Raw genomic sequence first — 18,338 nt, 5'->3', positions numbered from 1 at the left:
CAGGGTATCCTGCTAATTCTACATTGGAATAAACTAAGGTATCAGAACGCATGAATAATACCATGGCTAAACCAAAGTAAAAAAGCAGTTTCTCAATAAAAACAACAAATCTACCATTTTATTCTTAAATTCTACACTGCCTCAAAAAGGAGTAGGGATTTCTATATTGAAATTTAACTTCCTTCATCCCATCTCCAAATCATTTTCTTTAGGAATCATTATGACACATAAAGATTAAAAGGCCCTAAAATTATATAAACATGTGGTTCACATCAAACACCATTCACATTAATAGGGTTAGGTAAAGGATAATATTACTGACCTGATGTTCTTATCCCATAGGGCAAATCAAACTTATCGCTACCATACAAGGAAGCAATCTTTTTAAAATCAGCTGCACACAGAAAAGGGTGAAACTGATGAAACCTGTGGGAAAAGGAAGAAGAGTGATTTCCCCAAATGCCTACCATATCTGCAGCCTTCTAAAATCACAGCTGAAATTAACTGCAGTAGAGTACACATCTTGATATACTGACTATATGAACGTGTAATTGTTTTTTTAAGTCTTTAAAAATCACTACATGAACGTGTAATTGTTTTTTTAATTCTTTAAAAATCACCTGAAACAGTATTTAAGTATTATATAGAATGGGATATGCAATGCAACTACACAACCAAAACGTAAACACTTTCCAGGTTGTGGAACCAAAATTACGTCACAGCTTCAGGGGCTAACGAGGGGGGATCAAAATTTAAAACAAACCAACACCAGGTTATGTTAGCCATCTGCAGGAAGAGACAAAGGAGGCAGTAAGGGAAAATAAAAGCATGGATGCTAAACCACTCTCAAATTTAAAAATACCGTGTGTACAAAGTTGTGTCAGCTGTGAAAATAAAAATATAACAAAAATTCGACGCGCCGAGGATTAAACTCTTTTCTGATATCATTAAGACTTTCTCAAGAACAAGAACTGTGGGCACTGTCTTCCTATCATCTGCTCTGTCCTGCCCTGCTAACCCCACTCAGGTACTCTCACAGACAAGAGAGCCAGTTTGAGGAGGGTGGGATGTGCTTCCATTCCCCACCTCTCCTCACTTTTAGCACCCAGCATGGAGTAAGCAGGCTACATATGGTTAATAAATGATTGAATGAATTTCAACTCCATGTTACTTCTTCACGGAACCAGTATGACATAGAAAACAAAGTTTTTTTAATTAAAAAGAAGGAACAAGTCAAACTAGTCCATACTTCACCCCCCACACTTGGCTCCACTTTTCCAGTCCTAGCAGCGCTGCCCTTAGTCTAAAAACTGCAGGTGCAGATCACAGTGCCCTGGGGCTTCAGGGGCTGCATGACAAAGAGGAAATAAACAGCCGTGGGATAGGGGTGACATAGCTTCAGTTTCCTTCTGGTTTTGCCACTCAGGAGCCACTAACCTGGGACAAGTCCCACGAGCTTAACGTTTTCAGAGCGGAGTTAGAACTCACACCATATTCAGACTAAGGAACAGGTGAGGATGAGCCCTTCCTGCTTGACACAGGATCTGTGCCCCAGACTTAGTTGTGACAGTGATAGCAGTCTCGAGGGTCCAGCCTTATTTATACATGTTGGGTTCCAAGGTAAAACGTATTTATCCCCGGTGTAGACTGGGTTCCAAAGTAAAGTGTATTTCTTACTATGGGTCATGGTCAAAAAAGTTTAAAACCACTAGTTTTGCAGTGGTCCTAACTGGACACACCCCTATGGAAAGACTACAAGTAGTCATGCATACCTGTGATCATATGCAGAAATGTTTTATGTACCTGCAGTGTCCTAGAGAGTTGATTTTAAAGGAATCTACAGCCCCAAGAGGTTAAGAACCAGTAATGAAAAGGTACAGTAACATAATTAAAAGAAAACAGACATTTTTGATCCCAAATGGGTAAAATATTGAAAAGCCTGTACCTGTTTTACACAATTAAAATGACCAGACTGTCATTTATTTCTATTTCTCCAGAAGCACTTTGACCAGCAATCTGTCAAAGTTGAGGTGACGGAGGAAAAGAATATTTGTGGCTTTTCTACAAGTCCTGACAACCAAGTAAAGATCATTATTTACATTCCAAGTATTTCACTGAAAGTCCCTCCAAGTCAGGAAAAAGGTCTCATCATAAAGTTTAACCTAGAGGCAAGGGACAAACGGCCACAAAATAGTAAGGGTGAAAAATAACATGGAAACAACAAAGGGGGGGTAGTAAAACCCTGAAGAATAGTTCACTTTTTTATAATCAAACACAGCTCGGCCTCTCTAATCTCACCTGTGTAAAAAGAATACTGGTCTGATGGACTTCTTCAATGCCTTTGCTAAAAATATATGCAGAACTCTGACTAAAAGCACAAAAAGAGACAGGATATTCAAGCTCTTCCTTAAATACAGAGTGATGTGTTAGGTTAGGAGTGTCATTCTACTGCTAAGATTCATATGGGAAAAAAAACTAAACAGGTGTGAGATATGATTACAAACACATTTTGAACATTTTGTATGTCACAATTTCTTTTAGATTTTTACCTCAGGAGAGAGGCAAAAGCTGGCTTCGATAAACAAGGCTGGATCTTATTTCTCCGTTTCATTTCCGCAGGTGGTACCCTATGAGACAAAAATAGGGTCAGTCAGAAACCAGAACCAGGCAGCCCGCCCAAAGGAAAGCGAAAGCCCTGGGAATCGGCTCAGTGCCACCACCCAGAGGCTTCCCAGGCATGGAATTAACAGCTCTCACAGAAGCTCTTGAGGGAGGACAGGACCTTGCATGGGTTTGAGGATGCATGGATACCAGGCAAGAGAGTGAGAAAGGCTGAGGTGACAAGCAACCCAGAAGTAATTCAACAAGCAGTGAACAAAGAGCCTTCAAGAAGGGCTAGGATTACCACACTGTGGAGGCCCCAAGCAGGCTGACTTTTTAGAAGTACCCCCCCCCCGCCGCCCCCGCCCACCCAGAGCCTGAGGAACCCAACACACGCCCGTGCACATGGCTATCTCGGTCCTCCATGCTACATCTGGGGACACCTACCGCAGATGCAGCCTTGTGATCTGGCCTCCACAAATCACACTATTCAGAGTCCTATGGAACTCTCCTCTATTCTTGGCACAGGTTAGGCCCTTCTGGGTCTCCTGAATGGAGTGCTTGTCTCCACAATTTAAAAGGGTATTGTGAAACAAGACAAAGCACGAAAACAAGAATAAGCGAAGGGGACAGGGTGACAGGATCCAAATTTAACCAGCTTCATAACTGCTTAACAGAAGAACATGTTAATGATCAATGATATGAGGAACTCATCTTAAAAAACTAATCCATTTTCTCATATAATCACAGGACTCAAACTAAAAGTATTGGTCTCAATTTTCATTGTTTTGTTAAAAAATCCCCGTAGTTGGAACTGCTAGGTTTCTAAACGACAAAGCTAGTGAAGTCCTTATCAGAGAAACACCTTCTGTGAGTACCACAAATGGCAAGAATCCCTTGATTTATAGGTATGGAAGGTACATAAATGTGGTGGACCAGCATATTAGACCATAAAAACCAAATTATATTCAGAGGACAAAATGAAGTGTAAGATACATTTCTTGGTTTCTAAGGTTATTCAAACAGAAAACCTTTTAGGATATTGAGAAGACAAGCTTTGAGTGGCTTTAAAAAGTTATCTGTCTTAAATAATTCTTAAGCAATTAAGTTCACAGCACAAAACCCACCCGAGGTAATTTCCCACGGTACTCTATATGACTGGAGTGGTGTGTTAGCTTAGGAGTGTCATAAACATTCATCAAAGCCTGATGACAAAAGACTGTGTAGAATTCAGATTCTTTACATTGTCTTCCTTATCATTTCCCTTGTGACACACAACAGGATTTGTAGGGAAGTAGCAATCTAGTAAACTCCTTGCTTCTGTTCTTGTCTTCCGTTACTAAGTGTGGTACAGAGATAGGACGCAGCAAAGACAGAAGGAGAGATCCCCATGGTATAACCCTCGTGTAGTGTGTAATCAAACTTCTAAATCCTCTAGCTCATTATTTAAGTCCAAAGCCTAGAAACTTAGGTCCAAACCTACCCACCTGGCATTGGGTTTTCCCAGTGACCATTTGCCTAACGTCCTTCCATGAAGAGTATTACAATAATTTTTCAATCAACCAGTGGTGAAATAAACTCAGAAGCATCAATATTTTTTATCTAGTAGGATAAAAAAAAACAAAAAACAAAAACCCAGAGATGTGATCTAGGATTTCCTATGGAAAAACTGGCAAAGAGTACTGATAGTTTAAGACAGGAAATTATCATGTGATTTATTTTGGTATCATATACTACCATCTACTCAGGATTTAAGGGTCATCAAAACTTTATTCCTAGCCAAAGGACTGGCAATAGGGAAAAGGATAAAAAGCTTATAAGTTTTCTCTGCAATAAAACTACCTGTGCCTCTTCAAAGTTTTATATGTGACATTTTAAGTCAACATGGTTTCATAATGTACATCTATCATCATTCACCAAATATTTTTAAACAAAGAGAGTCTATACTTTAATCAGCAATCTCTTATCCAAGCATTTTAGGCTCAACAGTCAAGTACAACTGAGTCCAAGAATGACGCCATCAATTCAAGGAAAGGAAATATTATATGATTGTCCCAAAGACAATCAACATCACTGCTTCACTGAAAAGTCAATAAAAAGAAGGTGCTATTTTATCAGTTTTAAACTGCTAGAGTACAACATTGAAGCTATCAGAATGGTAAAACCCCAATTGATAATGGAAAGCTAGAAAAGGCTCAAAATGTTAAAGAGGTGGTTTTTTGTTTGTTTTATAGGTCTCTCTAGGATCATTTGTGTGTCTCTGCGAAAGACTAGTTTGGGAATTATTTTTAAAGAGCAAAAATGATAGGGTGCCTGGGTGGCTCAGTCAGTTAAGCATGTGACTCTTGGTTTCAACTCAGGTCATGATCTCAGGGCTGTGAGATTGAGCCCTGAGTCACGCTCAGTGTTGAGCGCAGAGTCTGCTTGAGGTTCTCTCCCTCTGTCCCTCCTCCCATCCCGCTCTCTCTTTCTCAAATAAATAAATTCCTTAAAAAAAATAATAAAGAGCCAAAACGAAACTTACCAGTAGATGTTTGTTCCCCATAATATACAATGCAGCACATAATAGAGAAAGACAGCACTCAGGAATATGGCCACAAGGTACCCTCTCATGGCTGGCCCACCTGAAACACAGGAATGAAGTCCAAAGAAAAGGCAATATTATCTGTTCTATAGATGGGTTCACACAAAGACTCAAATACAAGATTAGTGAACAAACATATAGAGAGGGAAAGAGAAGTAAAATGATGTAGGCCTATTATTTTTGGAAATACCCACTATATTTGCAGGAAAAGAGTATTTTTTTCCTATCTCTCCTCAGCCTCTTTAGTCAATATAACATGGTAGGTAGACCAATAAACAGTACCATTGTTTCAAAGCTGGTGGCTTCCATACTACTTTTTCATGTTAGAGAAGTACCCGTTTGATTTTTCAGTATCATAGCACAGGTAAATTTAGCTAATTTCTTCCTTCTTTTTGCACTACATAGACAGTTTGGTCCATTATACACTGTAGATAGATAAAAACCTGGACACAATCCTCTTTAGAATATAAATTTAAAAATCCTTTATAGGATATATATTTTTTAAAAACCTAACCATATTTAGTTCTCACTTTTGCTTCCTAGAAATAAGTTCTCACTTCCACATGCAATTCAATGCAAAAGACAAATTTAATATATTATATGGTTCTTATAAGAGATTTCAGTGCTTGTGATTTGAAACAAGTAAGCTATCTCTTTGCCTCTCTTATCAAGTTTCTGACTCATCTAGACAGTTGCACATACCACTGCTCCCACTCCTGTTCATATCTATTAATCTCAGTCGGGGCAACGCAGTTTAGACGCTGTGAGTCTGAGGAGATACATTTCCAAATAATATCATGCTGTCTCCCTTTTAACAGTAAAATAAGGCCAAATGGAACTCTTAAAATAAGGCACTCCTTTGCCTTCATAAGTAGAATATGATAAATATAATTTAAGCTTTCCTTGATAATGTGGGGTCACAATTGTCCTGGGCTCCTCTGGAACCAAGAAGGGTGTGGGACTGTTTGCTAAGCAAAAGTCGCTATGCAGTGGAGATCGCTGGTTTCCCTTCCCTGGCTCTCGGCCGCTGCTTCTCACGGCTATGCAGGTAGCCACCGCGCCCACATGCTGTTATTATAAGGTACTCAGAAATGCTTGTGTAAGGAGAAAGCAAACAGAGGGGGTAAATGAGCTAAACTGACACATCTACCTTAGTATACATAGTTCCTGTGAAAAGTCAACACTGCTTGGCAATCAGAAGACAGGAATCATGGCCCAGCTCCACATAATTCCTGGCTTGGGGCGGGGGGTGGTGCCTTAGATAAATCAGTTTACCTCTTCCAACGCGAGTATCCTTGCATGTTTACAAGTGAGAGCACACAACCTACCTCTTTGAGCTATTAGGTAGATGACCCCAAATGATGGGTGTCTCAGACAACCTAGGACACAAAATATGTGAATAAGTTTGTGTATCTTACTGTTGTGGGTTTTCTGAAACTGAAGTCAGCTGTGCTCTTTTTCTAAGTTGCAATATGCATGGGTTTTGAGAAAGCCAAAGTGAGCCTTGGTCTACCCTGACTCAGCCTACACTGCATTTTTACTGGCCTAACAGAAAGAGGTAGTTGCATGTGGTTTTGGCAGAAAGCCCACATCCTCTGACGGCAAAGGGAGTAAAACATGTAAAGAACATCTAGATCTGCTGCTTCCATGCCCTCAGGCCTGTGCATCTCTTTCCACTTTGTTTCGTCTTCCTCATGCATTTGTAATGTATGCTATCTTGATGTATTGTGGGTTATTTTAAAAAATCACCTTAAATTCTTCATGGTAAAAAGCAGGAAATGCATGATTATAGGTAGGTTAAAAAAAAAAGGTATGGCTCTATGTTTCTTAAGGAATACTTGGTAAAATCCAAGCGATGGAGAGAATTAAGATTTGGGATTATCAGTAAAAATCTAAGACAGTGAGGTGTTTGGGATGTTAGATGCATCACCGAAATGGCTAATTAAAGAATGAAAGAGAATTTAGTTAGCCCAGAGCCTGGCCCTTATACTTGTTCAACAAATGTTAGCTTTCCTTCCTCCCCTCGTACTGGATGCATTGAGAAAGGTCAAGGAACTGGGGTCCAGCTGGGTGCTAAAAGGCAACCTGTCATACAGGGGAGACGTGACCACATTAAGCGCTGACCAAAGGCCATGAGCAATGTTTCATGATGACAAGATACAGGCCTATCAGTGTTCACAGGGGGACTGATGTGGACTTGGCTTGTCTCATCCCTTTGACTGATGTGACCTCAGCAAAATGCTTACCCCTCTCCTCATGCAGGTATTATCCAAACACGGATAGAGGATATATATAAAAGACTCCAAAGAACACAATGGGATTATTTATATATCCTGTGACTCCCTTAAAAATACACTGTAATTAACCCCCTTTTGTTGTACATGCTGATGGTCGCAGACATCAGGGGTGTTTGGCAACTCTGGGAGTTCTGGAATCCACCAGTTAGACTTGAACTGAAACGGTTTTAGAAATTACTTAAGGCTGTCCTGAAAGGTATTTTACCATGGACCAATGTAGTCACAAAACAATCTGCCCAAATGCTCAAATATTTAAGACTCCACCTAGAATAACATCATTTATGCAAACATCCAACATGAATGCCACTTACTAGTATCAGCAATCTTTTAAAAACCTATTTACATGTGAGATAAAACAGTATAGGGAGGCTTAGAGAAAGAATTCAGTATTTACAATTCGATTTGCTCATCTGTCCCCCAAAAATGCATTCTTTGGGAAATTTATATATTATTTTACAAAGCACAGAAGTATAAGTAAGCGAGATTTTGTTTTTCATTCACTAATGCGTGTTTTAGCTGAAAACGCAGAAGTATGAGAGAACATTCTTTTTTCCTTTAAACATTAAAATGAACCTACTCTTGAAGAGCCATTGCATACACCAGCTGAGAAAAATTTAGGAAGCTTAGCCACACTCTTGTATTTCATGGGCAATTCAAAGCATATTCAAGTTGCAAAGCAGACTGGGCCAGCCAGGATATCCTTGTAATAAACATGTATAGTTCCTCTGCTCGCTCGTAGGAAAAAAACTTCCACTAATAAACAGATTCTCTAATTATAATTCTATAAATGGAATGACCATTTTGCTTTGAACAAGTATTTCAAAAGAAAACCAGAATTTAACAGAATGCTTGCTTTAAGGGAAAGAAAAAAAAAAAAAAGGCAAGCCTTCAGTAGAGCTTCGGTTACCAAAACGAATAAGTTTGAAGATCTTGATATGAAACATGACAGACACAGCTTCTTGGCTGCAGTTGTTCCCAAGACCAGGGTCCTAATAATATTCTTTACACAATTTAAGTCATAATCTCGGGTGTGGACAGAGGCCATCACGCAAGAACAGGAATCATTGGCAGAGATCAACTATTTCTTCTCAAATTATTAATATCAATCTATTAATAATTTCTATATGTCAAAGTCCACTCAGTCGTGGGCAACAGTTTTCCCTTCTCTTTAATAATAAAAGTGTGTCTTATTTGCGAACCATGAGAGACTATGGACTCTGAAAAACAAACTGAGGGTTCTAGAGGGGAGGGGGTGGGGGGATGGGTTAGCCTGGTGATGGGTATTAAAGAGGGTATGTACTGAATGGAGCACTGGGTGTTATACACAAACAATGAATCATGGAACACTACATCAAAAACTAATGATGTAGGGCGCCTGGGTGGCTCAGTCATTAAGCGTCTGCCTTCGTCTCAGGTCATGATCCCAGGGTCCTGGGATCGAGCCCCGCATCGGGCTCCCTGCTCCGCAGGAAGCCTGCTTCTCCCTCTCCCACTCCCCCTGCTTGTGTTCCTTCTCTCGCTTTGTCTCTCTCTGTCAAATAAATAAATAAAATATTAAAAAAAAAAAAAAAAAACTAATGATGTAATATTTGGTGATTTTTTTTTTTACTATTTTAAAGATTTTTATTTATTTATTTATTTAACAGAGAGAGAGAGAGAGAGAGAGTAAGTAGGCAGAGCAGCAGACAGAGGGAGAGGGAGAAGCAGGCTCTCTGCCGAGCAGGGAGCCCGAGGCAGGGCTCGATCACAGAACCCTGCGATCATGACCTGAGCCGAAGGCAGCTGCTTAACCAACCGAGCCACCCAGGCGCCCCTAATGTATGGTGATTAATATAACATAATAAAATTTTTTAAAAATGCAAAAAAAAAAAAGTGTGTCTTATTTGTGTGGAGCTTTAAAGCTCATAGACTGCTCTTACGTCCCTCGCTTCACTTAAGGCTCAAAACAAGCCTGATAAATGGCAGGTAGGTATGATCTTCCTCATGAATGAGGAAACTGAAAGTCTCTGATGTTGATTTGCCCTAGGTCACACAGTTTGAGAGACAGAAATAGACTGAAGGTCTGACCATTTCTTCCTCACAGTTCTATTCCTGGTGTCATCCTGTCTCTCAAGACAAAAGGCATGAGGGGAACCCAAAAGAGAGTTCTAATCTATAACTTCCTGACAACATTTGTTTGGCAGCTAGAGTTCCTAAAGGGTAAATTCAGGTATCTGTGAAAGGGAAATGGCTCTAGGGCGGCGTGCCCCCAAGTGACGTGACAGGTCCAAGGGGTCAGCACCAGATGGGGGCTTGGTAACACGCACATTCCTGAGCTCCTACTGGATCCGAATCTCTGGAGCTCAGGAATGTGCACTGAAACAAGCACCCACCAAAATAATTTTTACGCATACCAAAGTTTGAGAATCACTGCCATCGGATACTCAAGAGACCCATGGAGGGAAAAAAAATAATGGGTTTATTGAAATCAAGAGACCATCACAGATGTTATAATAATTATCCTGACTAGACTATGAGCTGCCTAAGAGCAAGACAGTAGGTCTTGTCTATCATTTTATTTCCAGCATTTCTAATACCTGTCACACAGAAGATGTTAAGTAGATAGCTGTTGAATGTAGTTACACATCCCATAATTAGATGCTTATGCCCCTCTCGTCCGTAGGCTCAGGGCCACCCAGGCTCTGAGACTGATCCCGGCCCAAGGAAAGGGAGCCTGAGGAGCCCTGGAGTAGCAGCTCAACAGTTCAGTCAGGTTCTGGCTGACTCCACGCTGACCTTGGCCATCTCCTTCACAGGCCTGAATTCTGTTGCCGGCTCACTGGATGACATCCTTGTTTCCCAAAGTCTGCAGTCTTCTCTCTCTCAGCCACCCCAGCAGCTCTGCAACCAAACTTCCAATTTTTTAGTCACTTGGATCCCCATGTCCCCATCTACTCTGTTCTCCATGCCCCCTGCTGCCTCAGTGACTGAGGGTGACTGCTTTTCCACTCCTTGGTCTCACCTCTCATGCCACGCACTGCTGCTCAGCAGTCTTACCCAACAGCTGCATCTCTGTGCATATTAGGAAAGAACAGCCCCTCTTGCTCTCCCAGCCATGTGGGCACAGATTGCGGCATGGCCAGGATTTCAGCCACAACTCTTCCCTTAGGCAGGTGCTCCTGTTCCTGGCTCACCTCCACAGCCTTACCAGGTGGCCCGACCTGCAGCCTGTGCCCATTCAGCCCTCAGAGAGTTCCTTCTCCACACAGGTCTCCACCAGTCCTCAGCTCACACTGACACACCCAAGACAGTGTGAACTTGGTCAGCCCGTCATACATCCTGCCTGCCTTCCTCTTTGTATTTATTGCTCAGTTTATGACTGTTCTGTCATCACATGCCCACGTGAACATTAGCTCCAGTTCTAGCTATGTAGTAATGTCTAGATTTTTTGGCCCAGCCCCATAGGTCCCCTAAGCCTCCTAGACCTAGCCATCTCCATATAGCCCAAGCCTCAACCGAGACACGTAGGATCCCACAGTAATCTATGTAAAGGGCTCAGTCTTCTTTAACTCATTTACCACCTCTTTTAAAAATATCATCCTTATTACTAATTGGATGATCCTAATGTGTCTGGTAGCCTCATTAACATACAAAGGACCTACACCCTCTGGTGCTGATGATCACGTAAATAACAGCACAGTTTATTAAATTACTCACTAAATGCCCAACGGTACACTAAGCCCTTTTCACACAAGATGACAAAAACAAGTATATTATCATCCCCATGCTAGAGATGCTTAATTACCAGAGCAGTGGCCAGAATTCAAACTCAGATTTGAGTTTAATTGTACATTATGGAAAACTTTTAAATTGTATATATGGGAAACTATAGTCACTGTTGTTGTTTTTTTTTAACTATTAACATCATGAACTTTATATTTACTTAAAACTTTTTTTAAAGTAAAACAAGGGAGGGGCCCTGGGTGGCTCAGTTGGTTAAGCGACTGCCTTCGGCTCAGGTCATGATCCTGGAGACCCGGGATCGAGTCCCGCATCGGGCTCCCTGCTCGGCAGGGAGTCTGCTTCTCCCTCTCCCACTCCCCGTTTGTGTTCCCTCTCTCGCTGTGTCTTTCTCTGTCAAATAAATAAATAAAATCTTAAAAAAAAAAAAGTAAAACAAGGGAATGATATTTAATGATACACATTAAATATATGCATTTATTAAAATACACTTAGAAACATTGAAATATGAAAAAAACGTTTACTTTGTAATTTAAGAAAATAAATCTTAAGGACTCAGTACTCTGATGAGATTTCTGCTAGAAGGACCTGAAAATTCTCAATAGGTCATAATTAAAGAATAAAGAGTAGCACATACAAAATTAATATGCCCTATTATACCTGAAAAAGTGAAGTTTAAATCTGAAATGTTGAGTTACTGGTATCTGATACAAATTAAGGGGAAAAAAATCTGACATTACTGAGAAAATAGAAAATTTGATTTAGGCACCATCCCCCTCCCCCAAATAACTATCTAGTTTCAACAAATTGGACCAACTGTATACATTCTGGCTGATTCCTAAATACATAGTTTTTTCTTTCTGCATGGCAAAAAGAGAATATGTATAATTAACTCTCTCCTCCTCCCCCAGTTCTTTGGCTAATACAATGAGAGGCAGCTAGTTCTACACATATATACACACACTCTTCTTTCAGTCTTTCAAGAAAAGCCAGTGCTTTTGCCAGATTTCATCGTTAGCATATGTAGACAGATCTTTTTACCTAATTAAAGCTAAGCTTTCACTGCCAAAGCAGATGACTGAATCCCCTCCTGAAAACTGGGTCTGCTTACTGCAAAGAATATAAAAAGGACAGAAATGACTTTTCAGCAGAATTTTGTTTTTTAATAGCACAGTGGGACACACTAAAATCATTCAGCTAATAGCATACTATACTGGATGCTAAAAATAAATGAACTAAAGTTCCTGTTTTCCAAGATCTCTCTCTTCAGACTCAGTTACACTGAAAATACACAAAGAAGCTTTTAAAGGAACTTCTTACGTTCCTACTGTTTATTCATATTTACTCCCAGAGACCCATTTCTTCTCCCAGGGTGGAAATTTTCTCTATTTCCTTATATTAATACCCCACTGGTGAGATAACCTCTAAGGAATATTAGATGTTAGCATGTTAAAGACTGTGGCTGATTTTTTAAATTAACTTTGTTGAGATAAAATTTTTATATAATAAAATGCACTTTTAGGTGTACAATTTGATGAGTTTTGACAAATGTATACAGTCATGTAACAACTACTAAAATCATACTAAACATTTCCATCTGCGCCCCCCTCCACGTTCCCATGTTCCCCTTTACGGCCAACTCCCTTTCCCCCACTTCCTGGCCCCTGATCTGTTTATCGCGATACTTTTGCTTTTTCTAAAGGTTCATTTAAATAGAAGCATATGATAAGTATCTTATATCTAGCTTATTTCAGTTGGTAAAAATGCTTTTGAAAAGACTGTCCATGTTGTTGCTTATATCAGGAATGCACTTTTTTTTTTTACAGTTAAGTAGTATTCCATTGTATGCCCATACAACTATTTATCAATTTACCAGCTAATAGACATTTGAGTCTCTTCAGTTTTTGTTGTTGTCGTTGGTACCGTTAGCAACACTATATTAAACAGTCAAGTACAAGTCTTTGTATAAGCCTATGTTCTCATGGGTCATATAGTAAATGTATGTGTAACTTTATGTAAAAACTTCATATTGTATTCTGGTGCCTATTCCTGAGCAGATTTGCTTCAATTCCTCAGTTAAAAGGAAAAAAAAAAAAACAAAAAACCCTCCACCCACAACAATTCAAGTTATTGATGCCACTGAATACAAATCACTGACGGAAGTAAGAATTGATACATCTGTTAATATCAAGCGCTCAGCATGGGTGTGTACTCCTGGAGATGAGAAACGGAGCGCGCAGTCTGAGGAGGGAACTGTTACACTGTTTCTAAATAAGTAGGACTATCTGTTGGGAGACCTAAAGTTAAATATTTTGGACTCCTGCTGTTCAAAGGGGGATCCATGGACCTGCAGTGTTGGCACCACCTGGGAACTTGGTAGAAATACAGACCCGCGGCTCCACACCCTTGATCCACTGCATCAGATGGGCACTTTAACAAGACCCCCAGGTGATGTGTGTTTGAGAAGTACTGATGGAGATGGTCAGGGCAAGAGAAATTACATCCCAGAGGGTCGGGCCCCGTTTTTGAGAGGAACCGGAAGCTCACTCTAAGTTCCTCACTATCTCTTTTAAAAGTCTTTTGGACTCGACCTTTTCAATTTTCCAATCCACAGAATTTTCTCTGAAGAAACCAGGCAGATTCTCTCTGAAATAAGTGACTTTAAGGCGAATTTCCCTCACATTCTAGGGAATATTTGTGGTTGCCTTGTAAAATCCCTAAACATTTTTATTCCTGTATCGTTTTCAGTCTTATCCTTCCACTTGCTACCACTATCACCACGATACTCCTGGTATTTTGAGAGGAAATTCTCCTCTCATGATATCTACAGGACACACGTTTCATTCTGCATTGCCTAAAACGGTCAAGTGCATCACCAGCCAAACCTTTACAACAGCATCCCCAATTGCTGTTGTTCACAGCTTGAACCCCGGAATTACAGACCTCAGAGCTGGGAAGAGTTCACGGCATGTTGACAGAGAAAAGGCTTATGTCACCATATTATAGAAGAGACAGCCAGGATTTAGAAAAATTTAAAAACTTGCCAAAGGGGATGTCACTCACAAGTAGCAGAGTCCATGGCGTAAAAGGACATTTTTATGTGGACTTTCCTCCAGCACAATTCCAGTCTCATAGTGGGGGCACAGTAATAACCCACTAGTCTTGGTTTTGTTCTAGTCCTCTCCAACCTCCAGGGTTTTCAATTCCCGAACCACCTCCTTTGGGTGGCACTTCACTGACCTGGGTCTCACTCCTCTAACTTCTCTGCCTACGTTTCTAGGTCTCTTCCTCCTGGGCACACGTAAATGTGGGCCTTCTCCAGCTCTTATCTTAATTAATGCTGGTTTCTAAACCCACGTGCCCATTTCTTCTCAGCTTCTAGCAATGATCTCTAATCTCGCTTTAAACCAGCCCACGTGCTGCACCTGGCGCCAGATCCTCAAAGCCCAGCTCTCATTCTGTCACCCACTCCACAGGGAAACCATCAGTGGCTTCCCACTGGCTGCCAAATAGATATAAAATCGCTTAGCCTGGCATGTAGGACTTCTATAATTTGGTCCTTCCACCTTCTCCTCTTCCACTCCATGCAATTTCTTCTTTGCAGGTAGCAGCATAATTCGGTGTTAAGGTTGCCTGCGAGGCAAGCAGACCCTGGGGGTTTGAGTCTCAGCTCTACAAATCTGACCAGTTCTAGGACCCTGGGAAGTTGCTTAACCTCTTTATAACTCAGTGTCCTAGGCTGTAAGATGGAATAATACCACCCAAAAGAGCTAGTGTAAGTAGTAAATATAAAGCACTTAGGTAAAAGTCTGGCACGCAGTAAGGGTTCTCCTAATCTTGTTCTCATTCTTCTTTTAAAACAAATGAAATATTAACTGCCCATATACCAAGCCCTTACTAAAAAATGAACTTTGTAACATCCTGGCAAAGACCCTAAAGAACTAATGACATTGTGCTAATAATAGCCTCAGAAAATTAAGCTTCCATTACGATGCTAGCTATTTCTGCACATTCATTTCAACATTTCAAAGTATCTGTGGTAGGAAGACTTATTCATCTGCTTCTGAATAAGAAATGAAAGGTTTGATTGATCAAGGTAATAGTAATCCGTCAGCAAAACTCATGTTAGAATTAGACCCTATTTCTGGCTATAGAAGCAACATCTTTTTATGCTTTTCATAATACAACTGCTCTGGAGTTCTAGTAAAAAAAAAAACAAACAATCCAGACTTGTAATCAGCATATCAAATTTATGTCTTGAAGCAAGAAATAAAATCAAGAACTCTGCAAATAATTTGAGTGGACAAATGGTTTCATCTTACACTGTTACACTGTTGAGAAGGATTCAACTATTGCGTTCTAGATTCAGAAAGAAATAGCAGGGTCAATCAGCAATGTCTAACAAGGTAAGGATGAGGAGCTGAGTGTCTCAGCCCTAGAGAATGGGAGCAGAAAATGAAACACTGCAACAGATGGCAATAAAAACAGTTGCAATGTTCTGAACACTTATGTAATAGAACTGTTCTAAATATTCTACACATGTAATTCTTTTAATCCTCAAAACCACCCCTTAAGAAAGGTACTGTTGTCATCCCTATCACACAGATGATGACACTAAAGCACAGAGAACATATAACGTACTCAAGAATCCCCAGGTAGTTAAGTGGCAGAGCTGGAATTAGACAGCAGACACACACCAGAATCCATGCTCTTCACTATTATGCTATAGAGACTCAAAATATTTCCATCTGATGCCAGGAGATGTAAAGACTGGCAGGAAAGACAGTTCTCCAAATCACCAAGATGACGACAGCTCAGATTCCATTAAATTAGGATTTGTCTGTCAGTAAGAAACCTGCAGGTCCAGCCCCGCGTCCAGCCCAAGTTGGTGGTGTTCAAGAGCTTTGCAAGCCCAGTGGCTCAGGACCTGGGGAAGGGCTTTGAAACCACTCATGAACAATCTCGGTGTGAACAATGAAGAGCTCAAAAGATTCCCAAGGACCAAGTCCCAAAACCATTGTAAATGTCCAAATCTGCCAGTACCACTGAAGAAAGCATTATGTTCTCAGTCAATGGGCGTCCTTCACAAAAATGATTTTCAAACAAAACAGTAATGTAACAAATTTGCCAGGAGAATAACTGCTTTCTGATGAGCCTTCACAAATCAGAAGGACTGTATGGACACACGGGTAAAATGTGGAGCTAATTCCTGATGGACATTTGAGCTCCAGAGCTTTCTCAGAATAAGTTTATGAAGTGGGGTTTTAAATTTGTACATGGGTTCCAGGAATGGTAAGGAGAATATGCCTAAAAATCATAGTAAGGTACTTTAATAAAATTATTATTAACTGTAGCATTTAAGGATGGAGAGGGAACTCGAGTTCATTCTACTGAGAAAACAAGGCCCAGGGAGGGCAAGCATCTTGCCCAAGGTTACACAGCTTATTAACAGCAGTTTCTACAATAGCTGTGATGCATGTAACGATCTAGTTTTAACTTCAGTGTTTTCTTACTCTTTTACTTCCATACTGGCTTAGAGTAGTCCCAAAGAAGATATATTCACGCTGAGAATAAAAAAAATATTTAAGGGGCATTCAGCTGGGTTGGTCAGAAGAGCATGCAACTCCTGATCTTGGGGTCATGAGTTCTAGCCCCAGATTGGGTGTAGTGATTACTTAAATGAATAAACTTTAAAATAATAATAAAAGTATTTATAAGTTCCATAGCTCAACTTTGGGATATGCTGATGAGTCACTGGTTACATTAAAAGTCTCATGGGCCCTCTGGCCACATGTTGAACTAGTAAGAGATAAATTAATGGGCATTTTAGGGGCACCTGGGTGGCTCAGTCCTCAAGCGTCTGCCTTCGGCTCAGGTCATGATCCCAGGGTCCTGGGATCGAGCCCCGCATCGGGCTCCCTGCTCGGTGGGGAGCCTGCTTCTCGCCCTCCCACTCCCCCTGCTTGTGTTCCTGCTCTCTCTCTCTCTCTCTCAAATAAATAAATAAAAGCTTTAAAAAAAATAAAAAATAGGCATTTTAAAGTCATTTGGAAGAGGTGGCAACATCGTATAAGAACATTTCAAGTGTTCAAACTCACATCTAAGAAGTCTGAGACAGTGGTAGTGTTGCCTTGACTTACCTGCACTTTTAGGAATCTTTCCCAAAGGCACTCTGCTCCTGAAGGTGAAGGATGGGGTAGGGTCCCAGAGGCCCAGGAGCCTGTCTGCTAAATTGTCGGAGCCTGTCCGCTAAATTGTCGGAGCCTGTCCACTAGAAATAAGCCAAGACAAAGGGTTGGGCTGCTTCTTCACTTGCAAGTGCTGCAAGAAAACACAAAGATAGCATGCTCATTAAGAATGGGCTTCACGGGGCGCCTGGGTGGCTCAGTCGTTAAGCGTCTGCCTTCGGCTTAGGTCATGATCCCAGAGTCCTGGGATCAAGCCCCACATCGAGCCCCACATCGGGCTCCCTTCTCCACGGGAAGCCTGCTTCTCCCTCTCCCACTCCCCCTGCTTGTGTTCCCTCTCTGGCTGTCTTTAAAAAAAAAAAAAAAGAATGGGCTTCACTGCCCAAGAAAAACTTTAAGCCATTAAAAAATGTTTAATGAATACATCGTCTTAGTAAACTCACTTCTGACCCCTCCGAAAATGCTTGACAGGGTGATGAAATTACCAAAAACAAAACAAAAATCCAAGAACAAAACCAGCAGCGTATATTACGTTACTAGAGCTCATGACTGGTTATCCACCGGATCCAGCTCAGGTCCTTGGGAAAAAAAAAAAAAAAAAAATCCAGCTCAATTAATCCAAAACAACCTGGTCATGAAAGAACCATCTGTCTTATTTTTCAGCTTCTCTCAACACACATACACACAGCATTATTGTTAAATGCAGAGGTGAGAAAGGAAACTGTAGCTCTGAAAACCCTCCAAGGAGGAAGGGAAAGGAGACAGGAGAATGAGGAGGAGGTCAAGAAGAATGAAAATATCTAGGAGAAAGTGAGGGGAAAGGAAGCATGGAGAAATTACAAGAACAACTAGTTTAAGAATGTACTGTGGGCTACTTTCTCAAAATAATAAATAAATAAATAAATAAATAAATAAATAAATAAATAAATAAATAAATAAATAAATAAA

General features: G+C 40.6%; 1 protein-coding gene across 12 annotated transcripts in view; it reads right to left on the bottom strand.

Moving 5' to 3' along the window:
* The window catches only part of ST3GAL6 (ST3 beta-galactoside alpha-2,3-sialyltransferase 6), a 59,827-nt gene that overhangs the window by 21,582 nt on the left and 19,907 nt on the right, over nt 1-18,338 (bottom strand). For 2 of the 12 annotated variants that reach the window (XM_035015202.1, XM_035015203.1), the window contains exons 2-5: nt 17,343-17,523; nt 5,126-5,225; nt 2,550-2,627; nt 323-426 (exon numbers count right to left, since the gene is read on the bottom strand). In XM_035015202.1, coding sequence (XP_034871093.1) covers nt 323-426; nt 2,550-2,627; nt 5,126-5,214 — 271 coding nt within the window. In that variant the 5' untranslated portion in view covers nt 5,215-5,225; nt 17,343-17,523. Of the gene's footprint in view, nt 1-322; nt 427-2,549; nt 2,630-3,049; nt 4,204-5,125; nt 5,226-6,513; nt 6,565-17,342; nt 17,524-17,833; nt 17,947-18,338 lie in introns of those variants that run through there. The other 10 variants (XM_035015206.1, XM_035015200.1, XM_035015205.1 and 7 more) reach the window with 9 other exon arrangements.

The sequence above is a fragment of the Mirounga leonina genome, unplaced genomic scaffold (assembly GCF_011800145.1).
Source record: "Mirounga leonina isolate KUSES-001 unplaced genomic scaffold, KU_Mleo_1.0 Mir_169, whole genome shotgun sequence".
NCBI lineage: Eukaryota > Metazoa > Chordata > Mammalia > Carnivora > Phocidae > Mirounga > Mirounga leonina.
Note: the sequence above shows the minus strand (reverse complement) of the source record. Positions and strands in the feature narration are given on the sequence as shown.